The 22,923-nt window shown below is 37.7% G+C and overlaps 1 protein-coding gene across 3 annotated transcripts in view; it reads right to left on the bottom strand.

The window, feature by feature from the left end:
- SS18 (SS18 subunit of BAF chromatin remodeling complex) overlaps positions 1-22,923 on the bottom strand; it is a 38,958-nt gene that overhangs the window by 10,781 nt on the left and 5,254 nt on the right. For all 3 annotated transcript variants that reach the window (XM_083823491.1, XM_083823492.1, XM_083823493.1), the window contains exons 4-5: positions 11,627-11,780; positions 6,167-6,388 (exon numbers count right to left, since the gene is read on the bottom strand). In XM_083823491.1, coding sequence (XP_083679617.1) covers positions 6,167-6,388; positions 11,627-11,780 — 376 coding nt within the window. The remainder of the gene's footprint in view (positions 1-6,166; positions 6,389-11,626; positions 11,781-22,923) is intronic.

Genomic DNA, 22,923 nt, shown 5'->3' with positions numbered 1-22,923 from the left:
TCTTCTTCTGTTTTTGTTTGTTTTAAAAATTATCTTCAAAGAAAGCATAGATGAATACCTGGTGGTGAAAACTTGACAAGCTATAGAAACATTATTTAACATTACAAATTCCTCAGGGCATAGTTTTAATACACATATAGTTGTTATAGTCCATAAACAAACCACCTAGCTGTTATCGCAAACAATTTTATCTAGCCTATAAAGACAAACCACTTGTACCAAGTCAGACAATCACACAAAATGCATTATGAAGAAAGACCCACAAGAACTGTTAGAAAATTCTTCCATACTAAGCTGCAGAAAGTTTCTACGAGCCACAGGAAGAGACCAGCAGAGATGAAGCACTGTCCATGTCTTACCAACCAAGAAAATCTGGCTAAGACTTGGAGAAACGCAAACCAGTAATGAAAGCAGACAGTAAAAGAGTGCCCTGCTGACACCACATAGCAATGAAAATGTGGATTAAGACATTTTATTATGTGATTGCAGGTTATGCTGAGATAACTTTTAAAAAGTATAGCCTCCTCACTTCCTCTGAAGCACCACTTCACAAGAGTTATCTCAGTATTAAAAATATGAAAAAGGAAGAGTTTTAACAGTGAGCTATACTTTTTAAACAACATTTTTATAATATGCTAATTCAAACAAATTAATGCACATTACACATTTTATAATGGTGAAACCCTCAGCACTTTTTAAAATACACCACAAAGAAGCAAATTAAGTAGTCTCACTAAAAAAACAGAACAAATCAAAATATTAAACTAGTTCAGCCACTCCTCGTCTCTCCATATCAGAACAAAAAGGAAGATAGCAAAAAGTAAAACTAGATAAGTTCCGCCACTGCATTTTTTATTTTTATTTTTTAATAACTAGGTGCTGGAGCACAAACAGAAAGTCCTATATAGAAACTGCAGCACTAGCAAATTGGCTAGGTATAGTCAATAGCGACAATGGATTTACATAAGGAATGGAATACAGTCACTTAGGCCCTCTCTGTGTGGGGTTACAAGAGAAAGTTAAGCCAAATTAATTAATGGTATGAATTCAAAGTGTGTTAGTTAAATCCCATTAAACCCCTGTGTGGAATCTCTCAGTGAGAAGTGAAGTGGCCTTAGTTACGTTAAGCTTAATTTTCCTCTGAAGATAAATATTGGCCGCTCTTAAGATGATCTAGTTCTGCTTCTATTCGTCAGCATGACAGTTTCCGTGTGCCAATATTAACGTTAAAAAAAACGGTTTAAATTGAGACACTGTAATTATTTTTCACTTAAAATATATTTCGTTTTTTGATCTTCTGAACAAGTAGGTAATTTAGATCATTCCATTTCACTGATTTCCTGTTTAGAGGTACTGAGAAAGATTAGGCAGCCTTGAAAAAAAATAAGAACTTGTTGCCATAATATTCCTAGATCTCAAGAAAGCTTGTTAATTAACAATATTAATATTAGTCACAATACAATGTGATAAAATGTGTTGGGTCCCCACGGTGCAATGTAGAGGTTTTCTGTTTGCTTTTTAAATTAGAACTTCATTAACGCTTTGTAGAGCCACAATGAGAATTCACTACCCTGTATCAGACTGTGCGTTGTGTTAATAACTGCATGCCTGGCCTCCTTCCAGTTTGGTTCAACAGCCCTCTCCTACTATGAAGATACCTAGCAGAAAAACATGGTCTACATCAGCTCATGCAACAGAACCCCTTTATGCACAGACTTTTGAGGGGTGAGGGAACTTGGAATTTGCTTTTTCTTTTGAAAAAGCCTACAATAAAACTACCTATATTCAGTATTTAATGCTTACATGACAGAACTGTAACCAAGAAAACCCCTTCACAAAGCTTAGGTCAAAGTCTTAAGATCATTAGTTCGTAATCTAAGAGTTACTAATATTTATAGCACACATTTTTACATCCCACTTAAATCATAGCTCTTGAAATTCCAATCAGGTCAAAACAAGCTATATTCAGCAGGAGTCATCTCCAAGTCTGGAAGAAATCATAAGACAACACACAGAGAAGTTCAAAAAAAACATTCGCTGATCTCAAAAATTCCTTTCAGAAACCATTATTCTCCAGCAAATTTCTAGAACTGTTTATTCCAGGGGGAATAAATAGCTGATTTGCATGGCATCCAAAATGAGTTTAAGAAAATACTGTGTAGGGCTGTCATGGTGAATATGCAGGTACAGAGGCAGAGTGTTGTACTTCCGATGAACAGCTGTAACTTTGTAGTACAAACCCAGATATGCCCTACAAATGATTCTGTAGATTGAGGAGGCTGCCTTCGCATGTCAATATATTGGAATCATTCTTGGGATAAAAGTCTGAAGAAAAAGATACCATGAATTTATTCAGTATGGTCTGTGAAGAGTGCAAGTATTTTTGGTAGACATTAATCAGGCACTTGAAAAACAATGTAAACCCAAGTCATGCTTGCAAAGTAAGTGAACGTATAAAGAAAGTCAGGCAACAGGTGAAAAACGAACTGTTCAATGTTAAGTTTTAAATTTAAAGTCTGTATTAAGAATGCACAATATTCTCCTCAACTGCTCAATTCAAAAAGTCTCCTACACCTAGTAAATAAGAAAACCCTGTCCTTGCTCCAGCCAAGTGTCAAGTATACACGTGTATAGGGAAGAAAAGGTATGAGGATTTAAGTAACGATAGGCTGGGTACTGGATCTTCTTATCATTCCAGCAAATTTAGGAAGTGCCGAATTTGGGAAGTTTTGACAAATTTGGGAAGTGCACTAAGGACAAACAAGCCTGTTCAGTATAAACAGGAGGGATTTCCATATAAGTTTCAGGTTCCAGAAAATTAGGCTTCCACCTCCCATCTGAAAAGTCAAATATTGGCAAGAATTAAAATATTTCATGCAACTAAACCTAAGTAGCTTACCATACAAAAGAAGAAATGCACCCATAAAAAAAAAGAGCTTCTTCCACATTCAATCAGCTCCTGCTGCTTCCTATCTTTTCCAGGCTGCTACGGTAGCTTTTTCGTTGAGGGTCGCCCACAAAATCTTCCACTTAAAACATTCTGCTTCTTAATTCCAAAATGACTGAAATTCTTCTTGTAAGCAAGCTGACTATATACAAACAATACTGTGAAAACTTTGCTTCTCATTTAAGACACTTCTCTGGCTAGAATTTTATAGACTAGTACAAATCAATAATGACTATGGAGTAGACCAAAAGTAAATTCAACAATGGGTTTTGTTCCTATGCATTATAATCCTTAATTAGCACTTTCTAGTTTTTCCTACCAATAGCATCTACCTCAAGAAGTGTATATACAATAAGATGTTTTGCTAGACGCTGAACATAAAATGTTATGTTAAAAACACTCAGCAGTTAGATCAAACCTTTTTGCATGTTATGGTGTCTTCTGTTATATAATAACACTTTTTTTCTACAAGTCCTGGCCTCATTCAGCAACAGTACATATTATTCACTGAAAATCTATTCAACTTTTTTTTTTCCTAACTGTTCAACGTGAGATGCCATGCCTATTCAAACACTGCTATAAGGACAGAATTATTAATTTACTCATGGGCTTTCATATGGCACTTGTAAGTATAATGCCCAAATCTTCACAATGAATACGCTTTCACAACACTCCCGTGAAATCAGATGGCATTATAACCTTGCCATCCAACTCACTCCTTTACAGACGGGGAACCCACGCAGGGAAAGATCAAGGTGAAAAACATCTAACAGCCAACTTGAGATGCTAAGACCTTATCTTTCAGAATACGTAACATTATATTAAGCTGGTGCTGTTATTAACTGACAGAAATAGTAGAATCTCTCATTCTCAATACAGATCACCTCTTCACAAGGCAAAGAAACAAAGCATGCTTAGGGGTTCACAAATGTTTCCTGACAGAAATACCAAAGTTCAGAAAACTGTTTCATTCTGAATGGCAGCACACACTACTGATTAAGAATTCTTGGCCACCTACTTGTATCTATCATGGTCTCAGACAGACTTACCACAGACTTAACAGCCATTCAGAGTCACAGGAGAGGGAAGATACACAAACATTTCCACTAATTTGCTAAGGAATCTCAAAACAAATGAAACGAGCAAGGAGTAGAAAATGGCAGAACGGTATTAGGTAAACCTGTCTTGCAATACTCCTAGGTCAAAAATCTTCACTACCAATACCTAACAACCATGCACATCTTTAGAAGGACATCCCCTACCCCAACAGACAGTTGAAAGTTGACTAATTTCGGACAATATTTTCATTGAAACAGCAAAAGCAAACAGCACCTTACTGGCATAATGGACCAACTTCAAAGCCTTGCTCTAATGCAATGGGGCTGGATTAGCTGATCTTTAAAGGTCCCTTCTAACCCAAACCATTCTATGATTTACTTATCAAGTGCTCTATTTACTAATGTTTTTGTGCCACACTAAAATATCTTAAAGAATGTAATTTTTCACCCCACTGTCAAAAATGATTCTCCATTTCTGTGAAGCTTCCACAAAATATTCAACCTTGAAGCAGACATTTGAGATGAAGAAAATACGAACCTAAAAGGTCAAAATTTGGCAAAATTAGGACAATGTGAAAGCTTACTATGACCTTATGTGCAGACAATGGTACTAGCTCTTGCTCTTACAAAAGATTTTACTCTTGTTCTTGAATCTATAAATTGGTTAGATACCAGTTCATTCTTTATTCCCCAAGGCCACTTCAGGAACTATTATTTGTTCAGAACAGAAATCTTCCAAGCATCTTTCTAATTCTAATTTCTAATGAACAATTTTCAAGTTTGACAGAGCAGTGAAAATACAGCAGGGGAATATTATGAGGAAGAGTAAAGAACACTATTTCGAGATGGAATAATCACGAGTCCTAAATTGTAAGCCAGTCATACAAAGTAAGTTGTTTTCAGTGGAGCAACTTCATTGATGGCTCCCTCACACATACTGCTACCTATTTATTGCTCTCTACAACCAAGAAGTTTCAACTGAACATGCACAGGGCTTTTCTAAAGCATCCTACAATGCCTACAAAATTACTCTGTTGTGGATTGCCTGGAATACATAGATAACTTGTGAGTTCAGAGAGTCAAAAATATTTATATTTGTAATGGTTTCCTCTGCTACGTACCTATCTTTTGTTTCCTATTACATTTTAAGAAAAATGCCATTAACTATGTGGACAACAGAAGACTTATCAAGACTATGCCACTAGAGGTTCCCCCCCATGACCAGAAAGATAGCCTTGAAAAAAGAGAAACACCATGTTCTACAGCATCAGAAAAAAAAGACTAAAACCTTGACTCAAGACATACCCTTCAGCTAATAAGTATGCATAAGTTCATACAGACTGAAAAACAAAAACAAAACTTTGCCATAAGCAGAAGCCTTGCATAAAAATTCTACACTGTGTGTTCTAGTGAGTGGTCTGTCCAGATTCAACATAGAAACAGATTTAACAGTTAAGCAGAAAATACTGCTTGCTGACTTGTAAAGGACACTTATAAGAATAGACAGTATAGACGCAATTTAATAATTTGGTCTGTTGTGACTAATACAATATTTTCATTCTGTGATGTCCTTGCACTTCAATAAGGACCAGACTGCCGACAGGATACATCATCTGTTTGTTCTATGTAAATATCCTAGATACAAAATTAGTTTTGAATTTTACTATATACACAAGGACATCTACTGAAAACAGTAGGGAGTAGCAGATTTGGTCCTGGAACTGAATTTTATTTCTTAAGATTAACAGACATTCCAAGCTAAAACAGCATGCAGCAAAGAACAAAGATTAATTAGGTACAAAAATCTGAGGGCTACCTGACTAATTTCTCAATTCACCCAAGAGACTGAGGAGTACAGAGATGTATTTTATCAGCTTGAGCAATAATCACACTTAGAAGCGTAAAGTCTGAGGAAGATAAACAGTAGTTCAAATTTACAACTCCTGAAAGCAGATGCAATCGCAGATTCTCACACAACACCTGAAAACAGTTAAATGTCTGCAAACAAATAAAAAGTCACTGGCACAGTGGAGAACAGAAATGTAGAGTCCAACAAACACAGGGCAAGTGCATTTAGAGAAGGAAATCTACAAGAAAGACCAATTAATAAAATTCTGACTGAGACATTTTTTTTGTGGAAGCAAACCAGCACCTCATTTACCTTGGTTTGGTTGCATGTTCATGTTTGGTCTGGGACCGTAGTTGCCCATCGGCTGCCCCTGGCTCATAGTCATCTGATTCTGCACGGGCACACTCTGCGAGGATGGCACCGAGTGATTATAGCCGCCCATCGACCCATGGCTACTTGAAGGCATGTTCATGGAACTGTTTGTCATATTGAGTTGGTTAGGTCCAGGTCCTTGCATAGGCATGTGGTTAGGTCCTTCAGAAAGAAAAGTGGGGAGAGGGGGAAAGTTTCTACATTAAGCATTATACAACAAGCAAATATAGTCACACTGAATCACAAAACTAAACAGAAGTTATTCAAGACAATTATTTTAAAATAGAGCTAAGAAGTGTTTGCTCACAATGTCCCCAGCTTTTTAACTTTTACAAAATAATTAACAACAAAGTGCAGTTCTACCATGCAATACGCTTTCTTTTGCAGAGCAGCTGAAGCTACTAAAACAAAGGTATAAATTATCATACAGCTCATCTTACATTCATATCATATGCAAAACTAGTCCTTTTAGTACTCACACAAGACACCCAGAATTTCAATCTGAACAGCACAAGATCAGTTTAATAGCCAGCTCAGTAGCTCTATTGCAGCTTAGCTGTTACAACTACTGTAACATTTCTGTTTAAATGAAGTGTACTAGACACTTCTGAAAGTTAACATTTTTTCTAAAGTCAGTGTTAACATTGATATGGTACAAATATATGTAGAACAAGAAGGGTCATAGTCACATTTAACACTGAACATAAAAACTACAGTCAATATTCTGCAATTGTATGTACAGATTATTAGGGTTGAAGATGATGACTGGAAGGACAGCCTACAAATTATCAGCTCACTTCTCGTGCTCACAAAGAAGAACAACCTGTTTGTATACCCCCAAGGCCAACCACAATGCTTTTACCGTTTATTCCCCCTCTTCCTGAAACCCAGGTTGGAACTGGACTGTTTTCTGAATTAAATCTACTCTTAATGGATATTTCAAAAAGTACAAACATTACATTGTGCTACAATACCATCTGAGCCGCTTTCTCATTACTTCACCTGGGAGAAGTGAACAGCTATTGGGAGTAAAATTAGTAAGAGGTATGACTAGATATAAATACAAGAAGTGAGAGAAGTAAATGAAAGGCAAGGATTATGCGTATGACAAGCATCACATCAAGAGTTTATGAAGACACACAACTAGAGTATGTGACAGAGGAGGTCAACTGTAAACAAGGCGAGTGTTGACACATACAGAGTTCACCAAGAAGACACCATTGTTGCCAAACATGCCACAGGCTTTTCTCATTAATAAAGAGTTAAGGAATACAGGAAATTTAAAAGAACATAAAATAAACTATTCCAGTAGAGCTGCAGGAGGATAGTGATCTGGTTATGCAACTCCACACGCAAAAAAAGCATCTGCCTTCACATGTAAACAGCTCCTGTGTTCTGCCCTGGCTAAGGAAATAACTGGGCTAATCTAGGACAGAATGAAGGCAAAAATAAGGACTTAGACTAAAAGTTGTACACAAGGTCACAGAGGCAATACCAACTGTTCTGTAAACAGAAAAAAACACGGAATAAGAAGGTAACATTGACAGAAGGTAACAAATTAAGGAGCACAGCTACTAAAAGCCAACATGAAGAAAGAAAATACATTTACGAATATGTTTAGCCACTTGACCTTTTCAAGACACTTCACTGAAATGAATAGATAAGCTTATTATATTGAGGAAAGTGAAAAGGACAATAAAGGTATCATACGTGCAGTTCACTGTTCCTGCAAAACAAGGTAAGCAGAGATTGCTGAATTGTACAGAGGCGGATCCTTCACAAATACAGGAAGAAAAAAGACAGTGAATAGGACTATGACCATGACAGAGAAGTATAGTTGCCAGTACTGTCCCTGCTTCAATTTAACACTGTCTAAACCTGTAATAGAAAGAATAGGAAGACAGTTCAATTAGAAAAAAATGAGCTCATCTCTAACGATGTGATCATTAACGTGCTGAAGCAAAACTAAGGTGAAGAAGTCTCCAGACTGTGGTGCCAAGCAACTATATTACCAGGACTGTGAGAAGACTACTCGCTCAGTTTCTTTCTTAAGAAAAGGAAAGAAGACATGGGATTTAGTACCAGAAAGCTGGGGTCTGGAAGTGGGATTTTCTGGTTGTTTTTTGTTTTTTAAAGTTGTCTATAACAGGTATTAAGAGAGCTCACCAATCATACAGTAGAATAAGTTTTTGAAAACCAGTAATATGTGAAGCAAAATGGGGAAGATACAAAGCACCACAAGAAAGAAGTTGCTGAACACACAAACTAGTTTCCCTAATGGGCTGGTTTACACTTCATGGTTAGGGTAGCACCAAAACAGGAGAAAGCACTCATAAGAACAAGCAGGCAGAGGTAATATCAGACTTCTGTATGTTCTGGCATCTAAAGCAGGAAGCCTGTTAGTGGTTAGCTAGAGACAAGGACAGAGGTAAAGCTAATACCATAGTATGGAAAAAAAAACACTTGCAAATGAAAAATAGTATGAACATATCTGACAAATAACTTTTGAATACGGTTTGCCAACATATTTCAGGAGGTTCTTCTGCATAAGGACACAATAATTACTCTTTTTATATAAATGAAGAATGGAATATGAATGACACATGAAGTGCAGAACTGTCATTAAAGTAACTGCTTTAAATGCTGTATTAATTAGATTCTGTGTTATCCTCAAGTTAGTGGAGTAAGAATCTTACCTAACTGTAACAGGAAGTCCTTTTTCCTCTCAACCACTAATGGCCAGTATATTAGCCCTGAGACTAAGTTGTAAGTCAGCCTACGTGCACTTGAAACAACGTTTGTATCTGCGACATTGTGACAAAATTTGCATTTGTGACATTATTCATCATCTCCTTCCAAATCCAGACCGCCCTTACACTTGACATCATACAGATTCAGTGAATGCAACTCTTCAAACAAGATTTGTTTGTTTGTTTTTTAAAGGTAAAACCCATCATCTGTCACAGGTACAGATAACACTGAATTCCACTACAGCTTGAAAAACGCTCTTCATGACTGTCTTCCCCAGCGTGAGGACACAGACACTCACCTGTCATGGGGTGCAATTAAGGGCCCCAACAGTAGTACAGGCATTCTATTAACCAGAACACAAACTTGAGAAAAATCACTCTTTGCCCTTCATGTAAAGGGAGAGGTCTATGGCAGAACTTTCTAGCAACTCATGCACTGAGTGTTACTGGACAGCTCTTCTGATCAGCTGAAGAGAAGCTGTCTAGTTACAGCCCTTCTGTAGCCCTTCCACCAATACTCAGGCCTGTGGAAGCCCCTACTTGGATAAAGCCTTCCAGAAATCCCTAGCTAGCATTTTTAAGAGCACCCATTTTACTTCTTCCAGGCTAGTCAACTTGTGGTTGTTGACCCTGGATTCTCTTCACTCACACACTAGAGACTTCTTTTGGACAGATCATCTTTTCAGATATTTAAAGTTTTGTATCTGGCTTCTATGACAAAGTGTCTATGCGATTTTACACTAAGTGCCCTATAAAGAGAAAGCAAACGCACAGATTGAATAAATAATTGCAAATGTGTGTCCATGAAATAAAGCCAGCCTCACACAGAAGCAAGCTAACAAACACTTAAAAATTATTCAGCTATCCACTTAACAAGATGATTCTCTTTCCCCTTCTCCAGAGTGTAACTATAAAATGATTTTAGCATGCCTTCCCGATATTAAAGATGCCCTCATCCTAAGCTGTTTATCTTCACATCCTCAGAGACAACCTTAAACAGAGAAGGGAAGGAACAGATATTCGAAAAAAGTATATGTTGGAAGAAAGGCTAAATTAAAGCTTAGTTGGAAACCCTATTTAAGTATCTGTCTAGGTGAATACCCAAACAAACCTATTTACCTTTCACATATCTTCATAAGCACTCTCTTCTTATTCTACCTAATTACAAAATATGTATGTTTAAGGAGTGACTTTTTCTCCCCTGTGGCTCTGCAGTGAAGTCATTATGCTCACATTGTGACTTAGTAATCCTTCTCCTTGGAAAAGATCATTATAATAACAATAATATGATTACACTAGAGGGTCAAAGAGACTGATTTGTGAGAAGCAATGCTATTCTCCATGGGAGCTGATGGATCTTTGATGGATAGAGGACTCCTCAACCAGAGTATCTCTGCCCTACTTAGGGAGTTGTATATATTGCTCTTTCTTACAAATGCAGACCATGACCAACACGTATGATGAAACTAACATCTTCTCTAGATCTTTTACTATGCTTCTTACACAAGACCTGTGGACTGTATTAAGCTACTCTTCTTAGAAAAGCTGTCATTATCAGGTTCATTTTTATCAAGATTTGAACACAAATTAGAGACTACAGCAATCACTACAATTTTAGCTTCAGTTTTGCATAGTTGTTTACTGTGTTTATTATTGTGGGGCTTATCCTTGTGACCACTGTGAGGTGAATTTTCGAAGATCCTTTGTCCACAGATTCCTTCCCTGGAAGGACCAATACCCTGAAGAGCTTTTGTATGAAAAGTTCCTCCACACAGAAAAATGAAGGAGTCCTGAACAAAAGGAATCCTGTGAATGCAATTTTAAGTTGAAAGCCAATTCACACGAAATAGGCAGTTTGACTTTATGAGTGGAAATTCTGGAAAACAGCCTCTCTATAAAGAAGCGTGCTTTTCCAGGGCTCCCTTCTTTCTGATCTGATTGCTGGAGGGAGTAGTTACTCCAAAGCCAGTACCAGTAGGCACGATGTGGAATTTTACCATCTTGTTTCACTGCTTTGTTTTTGACTTCTCAAGCACTTTTCTTTTTATTGCAAAATAGGATGGTATAAAAACCAACAAAATTTATACCTAGAACAATAAACTGGAGGCCATTTCTCCACAAATCCCTTACCATTCAACGTGTCTTCAATAATAAAGAACACAGAGGATTAGCGGCAACTGTATGACTTGCTGCAAAGAAGCGATCTAATCTTTTTTACTTTTTATTTTTAAATATTTACCCACGTCCAAAATTCACGCTTTAAGATGTATTTTATTATCTAATTATTTAGCCGTGACAATTTCACATCACCTTTTTATGGAAGGATTTGCATTCGCTCAGCCACAGGCCAATACCTTTCCCCAATAAGCCTTCTAAAGCCAGCTGTACTGCATGGTTTCAAACAGACTAAATTTAGCCAGTTCTGTTCATCAGAGGAATGCTGTGTGTCAGCTACATCAAAGCCCAAGGGCAGCCTGATAAACACTGAATACAGGTCACGTAGCTCTGTAGCTAACAAACTCTAAGAGAGCTCGTACTCGGGGGCATTCAAAGCAGTTTTGTCATCAACAATCTAGTATCCCCTGAGCCCCCATGTCGTTCCCGTTGCTAAGCGACGCTGGTGTTAATGTCTTGGAGGAGAAAAACTTACCAGGCATCTGGCCGTTCATCTGGTTCTGCATGTGTGGTGCAGGAGGGCCCCCACCTACCAGCCCGTCTGAAGACATGTTGTGAGAGCGCGGCGGCGGGGGAGGGCCGCTCTGACTCATCCCTCCTGGACCCATAGGCATATTCTGTGTGGGTGGCTGAAAGGAGACAGTTTAGTCAAACATGGGAAGCAGTTAGTCTGACAAATATATTATACGTACATATGGCACGGTGCTTGGTTGCCTATATTGTTAGGCAGCGGACGAAAAGGAGGCACGGGAAAGCGGTTCTGGCTTTCTCCCGACACGCTTAACTCGGTATTAATTTTCGCCAAACATTTAATATTTCTATCAATTTTACATGAGGTATTACAGGCAGACAGCGCTACAGCACCTTCGAGCATTGCTTCAGAATTAAAAAAACACAGATCAATGCCTCATTAAAAAATTATACCTGAACAGTTCAAGATCGCCAGAATTACTCCCTCCCACACAAAAGCTTTCCTTCAAGGCAACGTTTGTTCAACAGAAAAATAACTCCTCTGTCACAATCCTCTCCTATCACCGATTTGTTGCTGTTAACAGACCTTGCACCAGGACAAAACAGGTACAACAAGAGATGAAAGCCTCTAAATGCTCGTAGACCAGCAGAAATTTGCACCTGGGTGTGGTAAAATGTTTGAGATCTCTCCTCTCTCCCCTGAAGCACCGAAGGCCTAGTTCATAATTTTGTGCCAAACACCCCCTACAGACTGGAAGCACATTAGTGCTGGCCTCCAAAGGTCCAGAGACAGCTGCCTAGAAAGGATGTTTTTGGCAAATTTCCTAATGAAATTGTGAGGAAAATAACTGAATAACCTTGAGAGTTCAAAGAGGGAGAGCAAGAAAAACAACAAATACAAGGGGGAATTCGCTATTAGGTTCTATGCTCGGCAATAGAAGGAGGCAAAGGAACGGCCAGTAGCCAGCTTCATTTTCCTATTAAAAACTCCTGCGAGAGCACGGTAGTCTCCTCACGAATCTTAGCCAAACGCTTTCAGGGGAATAAAAACAATCTCTGTAAAAGAGAAAGCATGGGTTTCTGGCTTTTGAGGACCCTGTCTAAAAAGCCGTAACTATTCATGCAAAAGCCCTTCCTATGAGACAGGGATGGGTGTATTTTTCAGAAATTCTCTTAACAGAAAGAACAGAGGGGGTGAACTACATTCCTGTCTAGAGGAGCTCCCCTTACCACTACCCCTCCTCATTACGAGGCTCTTAACAGCAACGTGTAACATGGGTGCAGCAGGAGTACTAAGCAGGAGGGGCAGGCGCCGAGCTCTGCTCCCTGGGGACAGCGACAGGACCCGAGGGAACGGCATGGGGCTGGGACAGGGGAGGGTCAGGCTGGGTGTTAGGGAAAGGTTCGGCACCCAGAGGGTGGTCAGGCACTGGGACAGGCTCCCCAGGGAAGGAAGCAGTCATGGCACTGAGCCTGCTGGAGCTCAAGTGTTCAGACAATGCTCAGACACATGGTCTGATTTTTGGGTGGTCCTGTGTGGAGCCAGGAGTTGGACTCGATGGTCCTTGGGGTCCCTCCCGACTCAGGATATTTGATGGTTCTAAGACACATGTGCAGTAGAGACATGTATTCACTTCTTGGCGAGAGGGGAGGAGGGAGCAGTACTGGTTTATTCTCTCAACATTCCTCCAGACACCTCGAGCAGGTATTATTTTCCCAGCACTAGTCTTAAAAATACCTCAAGAAATTAGTAAAAGGCTTTTTCTCAGAAGGAGGAAGGAAGGAGATGAAGAAAAATGCAAGTAGATGACTTCTCTTATTAAATTCCTTCCACTCCTCCACAATGAGGAGAATGACCTTTCATAAGCAAGCTTCTTCCTCAACCTATAATAGAAGCAGCAGAAGGTGAAGAAGGTAGAAGTGAAAGGCAGCTGTGAACAGTGTAAGTGAAATGCAGCTCCATTTTGCTTCATCTTCCTCCACTAGTGAGCAGCAGAAGGGATGAGTAAGGCCACATCAGCTAAGTTTTCCCTTCCTTCACCTTTAGAAGTCCACTATCATCCTACCTTTGCATCTAACAAATATGTAAAACCAACATACAGAGAAACAAATGGAAACAAAAACTTCTTAGATTTTATTTAGAAAGTATTGTTTGGCATACCAGTAAAACCAATACTTGGTGTTGCTGCATGAGGAGCTGGAGCTCAGGGAGTAACAACAGCCCAGTACTAGCAAACAGATCAAAGCCAAAAAAGCATCCAAGCTGAACGCTAGCATGTCCTGTTAGCACTTGTCAAAAATAAGATGAACTTCTTAAGATTCCAATTATAAATCGTAACTAAATCTAATGTTCATACAACATGTTGATAATGAAAAATAAAGTACTGAAAAAAATTAGCTCATAGCTAGGTTTTAGTTATTCTGCAAGTGCTACTGCATAGACACATGCATGCCCTTACGCATAGAAAGATGCACTAAAAACCTCCAAAGGTTATTTGAGACAAAAACGATACAATCCTACTCTGAAATCTATTCTAACTTGAGGTCAACTATTGTTAAAATACTAAGATGGATGCTGCAGGGATCAAGAAGTGTTCAAAGAACAAACGCTCAAGGACAAGGAAAAAAACAAGCGACAACCATTAAGGATTTTTAAAATCCCAATAGGTGCAAAAACCTGTAAAAGACTTCAAACCACAGGGAACTGAGAGCAGAGAGAGTAATAAAAGCACCCAAAAAGGTACTACCAGATAATTTAGCAAAAGAAGTTTCTGGATATGGAAAGGGCCAAAAAACCTGTGCAAATCCATTTGAGAGCCTTGAGAATAATGTTAAAAAAAAGGTCCAAGCTGCTAATAAATGTGATCTTTAATTAATATAAACTATCTCATAAGAAAACTAGAAGGTAGCAAACACTGTACCCTTTTTTTAAGCAGCAGGATTGATTCCGGGAATCACAAGGCTCTCAGACTGTGAACCCTGTTCTCCAAGCTACAAGTCTGCAGCGCTTGATATAACAGTGAGGCACACAACACAAGAAATAAAATGCCGTGGTATTATGTTTGGTTTGGGGAAAGCAATCACAAAAAGATACTATAAAAGCAGAAGGACTCCAAAGACAGGCAACCAGTGATTAAAGACTCTGAATGCCTTTTACGCAAAACAAGTCAAAAAGGACAATTTTTTTTTAAACATAGAAAGGAAATGAACGTAAAAGGATATGACAGAAATACAATTTAATGTATGATCCACACAAAAAGTAGATCATCCAATTTATGCTTTAACAACAAAGAAAACCCCAGGAGAACAGTCAATAAATTGAGGAATAACATTAAACATATAAGACACCATATAAATCACATAAACCTGAGGAATTCATCAACACAAGACATGAGAGCAAGGTTTAAATAGGATTTGGAGATAATTACACATACATATATGCAATAGAAACAGAGTTACATTATATAGAATATTTTTAAGCATGTTATAAGCCTTTATGTCGGGGTCATAAACCAATCATTACCCAATAGTAATTAAAAAGAAGTGTCTGCTGCTGATATAATTGTTCCCCAGTGAAATTCCACCAGAGCATTTTTCTACTGGCTACACCCAGAAGAAAACAAGGGAAAATATTTTAAAATGGCAATTTCCCTGTTTCTCTCATAGTTATTCCATGCTTCTAGAGGTAATAAACGTCTTTGAAATCACCTTTAATTAAAAGAGTATAAACTTGGGTCATTTAGCCTTTTTTTTGTTCTTTACCTGGGACAATCAATTTCCTTAACTTTTGTAATATGCACTAGGCACAATGAAGACCTTTTAAAGTACAAAACGACCACATAATATTCAAAAGCCAAATATTTTTTAAAAAGTTAAAAAGGAAGAAAGAAAACCCACACAGTTTGTGAAAGCAAAGTGACCCAACATGAATCCTATAGACTCAGTCATTCGGATGAGATTACGTCCACATGTAGGTGGGTTGACAGAACCAAAGGAAAGGCAACTTCCCTTATTTTGCTGGCTAAGTGACGGAAAGGAATCGAAGTTAAAATCTCTACTAATTTTATTCCAGTTATTAAGTACAAAATTTGAAATATTTTACTATGAGTAAAAAGTAAATTAAAGAATTAGAAGTAAGGTAGCGTTAGACATGGCTTCACTTGCTAAACACTACTTTTTGGCTCACCTCCCCAAACACACAGATTACAATTTATTGCTGCTACAAGCATTTAAAATTTATCAGCTTGAAAAAATAAACTATTTTGCTTAATTCTGGTAAGCCAAACTAGATAAAGAATGAAATTTGCCTGCAATTATAAATTAATAAAAAAACTGAGACAAGAAAAATAAACATTAGATTTTAACTGACAATTTTCAGCAAAATCCTACAAATCCCAAAAGTTATTTGAAATCATAAACTTGTAAGAATAACCTATAAAATAGATCAAATGCAAGACAGCAAACAATAAAAATCTATTATAGCGGAACTGTACATCTGGAACTTTTATCTATCATCTCTTCCCTGCCCTCTGTCAAATTATCAGATTCTTCTTACCATCGATAGCAGGTTGAAAGATTTGTTTATGGAAAATTTATTGTTATAGAAACTGAGGCGGAATACCAACTCAGTAGTCAACATTCTTAAAGCAGTAAAAATGTAAAATACAAGAAATATTGTTCAGCACACTAAAACAAAGTACCGCTAATCAATACATATAATAAAAGATACTTAAAGTAGACTACCACAAATACAATTTTCTTGAAATTGTCTTAGCATAACAATTAAAAACTACATGCAGTGCAAGCATAAAAGCCTTCTAATCTTTCTAAGAGAAGCCCTAACTCAGAATTTATTTGGTCATTTTTACTTTCAGTTCTCAAATACCTTGTTCTACAAAGCAAAATATCCCATCCCAGGAGGTATCTTGCCCTGCGAATATCACATTGCTAATATCACAGCACCTGTCCCAGTCTCAGAGAACAGCACCCTGTCGATAGATGGTGACGGCACCTGCAGAGCACTTACTGAGGTGTCAGAGTGGGAAATAAGATCATAAAGGGATACATTTCTGAGATTTGAAAGCACCAAGATATACGTAATTGGGTTGTGACTCTTCTTTACCAGGTGCGGGGTACCTTGTACTGAGAGCATCTTAAATGAAAAAAAATGAACCACCTATATAAATTCTCAGTAATACTCAGGGAGAAGGGATTTCTGTGTGAAAACATTTACAATGGTGTCTACCAATTAATGTGCCTATGTTAATTACAAATGTAATTTATGCTATCATTATCGGAAGTATCAGTTGTGACACCGGCAGTAAAAAATTCTGATTTTACAGTGACAACCAGTTCCTAGGTCTTGATTTACATCGCTATCTTCAATAATCAGAAAAAAATCTTGACTTGATATCTGAACAAAATGTTACAGTATTTTGTGACATAGTAATTAAGCATTTTACTCAAAGAGCAAACTGGAACCCTTAGTTGTTTCAAACTGTACAAATGACTTCACAAAAGTATCTCACTGTAAAAATATTCCTTAACACCATTTTAAGAAATAGAAAAATTTAACCCTAAATTACTTATTGTCTCCATAGCAATAGCTCTTCTCTTACTTAAAGTAATCACACAATTCTTAACTCTCAACACAACTAGGAATTATTTAAATCAAGTTAAATGATCTGGTACACATTCAGATTTCGTTGTGAGAGACTAGGAATAAGTTAACTGTGGGCATTAGGTCGGGAAACCCTCAGCTATAGGAACTAGACAAATTAAAGATCCTCTATAGCTCCATAAAACACAGTTTGTATCAGCCTTCAAAAGCAGGAGCTTTCTATTCCACAGCCATTTATATCCTGCCTCTTTGGCTTTTAAGATGCTTTAATATCTGGTCCAATATTTACAGGTTTTGCTTGCATTCAATAACCTCGGAGAAGAATCCCACCTCTATTCCAGCCAGAAGGCCTTAAGCAAACTCAATTAAGGCACAAAGAATCCTGCAGAAGCTGAGGTACATTTCATTGGGGAAACAGCAACATGGTACAGTCAAAAGGACTGGTATCTGTACAAACGGCACTGATGCCACCAGAGTGCCTGGTACCGCTCTCGGCAAACTGTCTAAGGCTGAAACAGACACATACTGTACAGACACTGTACTGGAGAGAGGCAAATCACATCTTCAAGCACAGAAGAATTACATTTTGGAGCATAATCCTTAATCAAATTGGCTGTTTGCTTTTAGTGATTTCTAAAACAGCTTCAGAAGTTAGCAGGCAACATAAATAGTTCCTTGCGTACAGTGCACTAGCTCCCCATGTGGACACACTTGATTAGCAATATAGGCAAAGTAGCTTACAGAAGTTGGAGTTATCCTCCTGTTTCACGTGCGGTACACTAGCGGTCTATGAATTCACCCCTTACATGGTAACATCTCAAAATCCCATGTTCTGGTAAGAATTTCTTTTAGTCGAAGTGCTGGCTTAAGCAGCTCCCTGCAGCTGCTCACCGTTTCCCTTTCAGTCTTACCAACAGAGCCATTTAAATAGCCCTGCAGTTAACCTGAACCAACCCAGACTGAGAATATCCACCTTTCCCCCAATCAACCTGGGCTGATTCTCCAGATTGGTTCGTTGTACAGCAATAGTGAAACATCAAACAGCAGAACTGCAGCTGATGAGAGAACAGCACTGGTTATGTCAGCTTAACCAGGGGAAGGCAATGGGAAAATCTGTCAAACAGCCAAACTTCTTTCCAACATTTAAAAGCCTCTCTGGAGCAAAACAATCAACCTGGAAAAGCAATTTTTATTACAAGATTACAACACACATGGGTAACCTGAGGGTCCGCAATCTGAAAATTCTTTTTAAAATGCATCATATCTAATTCACTTTCGCTAAAGCAGGATGACTCTACTAGCCCCAAAAGACACAAAGCAACGTACGTACTAGTGCTGTGACAAAGACTCAGCAAAAGACTAGGTAAGTAGCAACTCGCAAACCCTATATTAAAAGGAAATTTAGTTGTTTTGCCTTTAAGTTTTCTAAAAAACTCGTATTATTGACAGTTTTACAAGATCTCCTTCTAGTAAAGGGAAGTTTCTCCATTTCGTGGTGACAGATGCCTTTTTCCATGCTCTGCTTAAAATAAGTAAATAAATAAAATCTGACTAGTTATTTGTAAAACTAGTTCATTTGGTTAATATGCCATAACCACATTTTTACATAAGATGAACGTGGAAGCAATCAGTGCTCATTCAGAGGTCAATTCAAATAGCACCCGAAGCCTCAAGCAAAGGAAACAGATACAGCAGATCATGTGCTGCGCATAGAGCAAAGAATTAATTGATACAGACACACTATACCTCTCTGTAAGGACTTAAACAGCTCCACCATGATGTACTGCTTTTAGGATTGGTGATTAGTCATACCTAAGAACTAGTCTACTGACAGAAATAATTACATCTCATCTCTAACAGAACCATACAACTTCAGTAAAAATCTTCTTTACCATTTCATTAGAAGTGTTTAGACTCTGAGATCACTCAAAAACAGTGTTAATGTTAAATTATTAGAATTGTGGTACTGCAAAATGAACATAGATGTCCTACGTTTCTCAGGCTCTTTGTTGCTAAGGAATAACTGTGTACTAGAGACAGTGTTACTGATGGAGCCTTACCCCTTATGACTCTCATGCACAAAACATAGCAAACAAAAAAAGAGTGAAAAAAGAATTGAAGGAAGATCTAATGTAAGAAATAATATTCTTTGGAGAGACTGCAGACAAACAGGTTACCTTTTATCATTTAAGGATTTGCATTAGCTTGGTAAGTTCTATTAACAGTACAGGAACACAAAGCTTAATTTCTTTTACCTATCCCAGAGCTGCTCCACTTGCCTCTCATTCAAAGAACAGCTGGAAAATTGCTCTTTTGTCGAAGTTACTCTAACATGAAGCTCCACATTAAAATGAAGTATCCAAATTTCTTGTTTTAAAGAGCACAATTGCTGACAGTGACAGAAATCCTCCTTGGAGTATACCTGCATAACATGGTGGATATGAATGCCAACACCATTCCTCCTCTTCTCAGGAACATTAGCTTGTTTTGTGCTCCTGTCATCACCTCCTATTGAGTGTTTGCCTTTCATAAAGTGTTCTAGAAATTAATAGGTTTTGAAAACTGTTTATCTAACCTTTAATCAGAGCAATTATTCTTCAAAATTCACATTCCACTTCTGACTAAGAGCTCACTTGCCTTATGGCAGGAAACATTCAAACTTTCTTTTACGCCATTCTTTAGCAGTTAGTTTACATTTGAACTTGACTTTGGCATGGACTTGTATCCTGAAAGGCTAATCCAGAACAGTATACCATACTGCTTTCTCCATCTGTTTTAAAAATAATGTTATCAACACTTACCCTACTCTTCACTATATAAAGAATTAAGCCAGAGGTTCAAAGACTGATGCCAACTGTGATCATAAGGAAAGAAGATACCACTAACGGATTTTCCACTGTAGTATCACAGAGACCTGACTTTATCAAGCATTTACTATGTAATAGTATGCAATCAGACATGCACTTCATTAATTTAGGATTCCTCATTCTGGGTAAGAATGAGGTATTTGCAAATTTTATTTTACGTTATTGGAACTGAGTCATAGTCGGATTTGCTGGGTGCTGTCTTTTTTTCCCAATTAGCATATTTTAAACAATTTTATATTCAGAATGAAGGACTAAAAAAAGTAAAGCACATTCTTCAGTTCCTAAGACACAAAATTGTTTCTATAAGCTAATCATGTCACAAGTACATTAGAAGCACAGACTGAACAGTGCCCATTTGAAAAGTACTAAAGTACTTTTAAGATGATGTAATGATTTTTACCTCTTGAATCAGGTTCTTTGGAAGTAACCAATATTTCATTTTTTGTAGACATTTGGTTTTTATAAACACCCATCACCATTGTATATTATAAGTGTTTTGTAACTATAATGACATGGACTCTGTGACAAGACGGAGACTAGACTGTGAGGAATATAGATGAAGGGATGACACAAGTCCTATAAAAAGTTGTACTTAAAGAAAATTCTCAAGAAAAGCCACTTCAGTAACTTTAGTTTCATAATATTGGAAAGGTTATTAAAAAGAAAAATAATTTAATTAATGCATACATCTTTCTGAAACTCAATGAGTTTTCTTACAAGTCACTTCACATACAGAATTTAGCTTGCTGGTGGAATAAATTGGCACTTTTTATGAGATCGTTAGTATGTTATAGAAGTGAATAATAATCATAACCCTTTAATCTTCATCATTCTTGAAATACACACTGAAATCAAGTGCCCCACATACTGGCAGAAGGCAAGCGGCATTGCATGAGAAAGTCTGAAGAGTAAGTTTTTCTGTGTTTAAGAAGAAAAAACCTTCCCCATCATGTAATTCCTGCTAGCTTCCGTATTTGCCCATTGTAAAAATGCCAAAAAGAACACATTCATGTGCAGTACAAAAATTTCCCTCTGTTTGTTCCAGTAACCTGACAGCCATGAGTTCTTTTCTTATAAATACTTGGTAAAAAGAAGCTGCATGGGGAAGATAGAAGGCCTGAGGAAATAAGGTTGTTTTCATTCAATAGTTGGCAATAAGTTTTTAACATCAGTAAAGCTTTCTCTCAGGAAAGCTTAAGAATTAAAAGTTGGGGAGGACAAGATGCCTACTTTGCAGTTTGAGATCCCACATAGTTAGGAACACACATGTGCTATGCGTGCATACTGCTTCTACGCACACTACTTTTTTGGGGGTTGGTCTTGGAAGTCCCAGTAACCACCTTTAACTGCATCTTTGTTCTCTACAATTCAAGGAGACTGGTATTTTGCTGTTGCCTCCCTTAAAACCAGACAAATGCAAATCAAACCCATGTGTTGAGTTCCTCAATTATACAAACCCTTTTCAGGAAGCTGACCCTATATGGTGACAGTAAATAGACTTTCCACTGCTGTCCAAGAAAACATGTCATAACTCATTAAGAGGTACCAAAAGTTGCATCAACTGCAGACTTTGCCACTGCTCCCGTCCTGTTCAGAAGACAGGCCAAAACAGCCCTACCCTTAGCAACGGTGCTGTTCACACTGCTGAGACTGGTCAGCTCAAGGAGATGAACTTCACATTTCCTTTGTCTTCTGATGTCAAGGCCTCTTATCACGAGTCTAAATATAATATTCAACATTTACAGTGCATACAAAGACAACAAGAACTTTGTTGTGACATTGGAGCTGCGAGCCTTTCTAGATCTGTTCACCCACAGCCTGCAACGCTTACTTCAGTTTCACCTCTTCCTCACCTCCAAGCCCTTCACCAAAGCATTTCTCTGCACAACACAGTTGGTTCACTACACTTTTGATTAGTTTAAGACTTATCTTGTTTCCCACAGGCAATATCAAACTCACTTTGGAAAGGATGTACAGTCGCCTGATTACAATACTGCATTCTGACACACATGGACCAGGGGCACAGAAGCTGCCTTTTTAAAATTTTTAAGATCCAACATGTGTCCAACACAAAAGACAGGAAGGAAGCAACATCTACCTTGAATAACAGACAAAAAGTGTGAAAAAGAGCATAGTACAAACATCTTCCCCCAAAAATATGAACTGTTAAGTCTAAGGACTACTGTGAGAGGATAAAATTAAGTTATAAGCCAAAATGACTCGGACCCAATTATTAAAAATCTCCATGAACCTGACCATTTAGGTATTTTGCTCAGTGAAAATGCTATCTTAACGGCAGCATCCTGTTTTCAATTTAGTTTTGTCACACAAAATATTTTACAGAAAGCAATATTTAAGTTTTGTAAATTCCTGAGAGTGTTTTATTTATTGTGTATTTATTTGTGTATTTATTTGATTAAAATGAAAATGAGATAAAATCTAAACAACAAGAAGTATATTTTACTGGAGAACAATCTTCCAGGTATGAATAGACTGGATACTGTCAACTTTAGAAGTTATCCAGACTCCAGCCCTCTTGTTACTACCATTGCAGTAGCTTCCCACGTAAAGTTTATGTATTCTACTATTAAAAAAATAGGTGTTTCCACACCCAGCATCTTGCTCCACATTTCACTGTTGCCAGCCACAACCCTTGAATTTAGTAAGACTGTTCAACTGCTGGCACAGAAGCATGTGCCAAGTGACTTCAGAGTCAGCTTAACCTTCCTCAGGTCTGAAGTGGATAACGAATGAAGCAAGTCTGAAGAAGTTTCCTATATTGAGAAAAGCAGTAGCTTGCGTTATCCCAAATTT

Source organism: Anser anser, assembly GCF_964211835.1.
Source record: "Anser anser genome assembly, chromosome: 2".
Taxonomy (NCBI): domain Eukaryota; kingdom Metazoa; phylum Chordata; class Aves; order Anseriformes; family Anatidae; genus Anser; species Anser anser.
The sequence above is the reverse complement of the archived record's forward strand: the minus strand, read 5'-3'. Positions and strand labels throughout refer to the sequence as shown.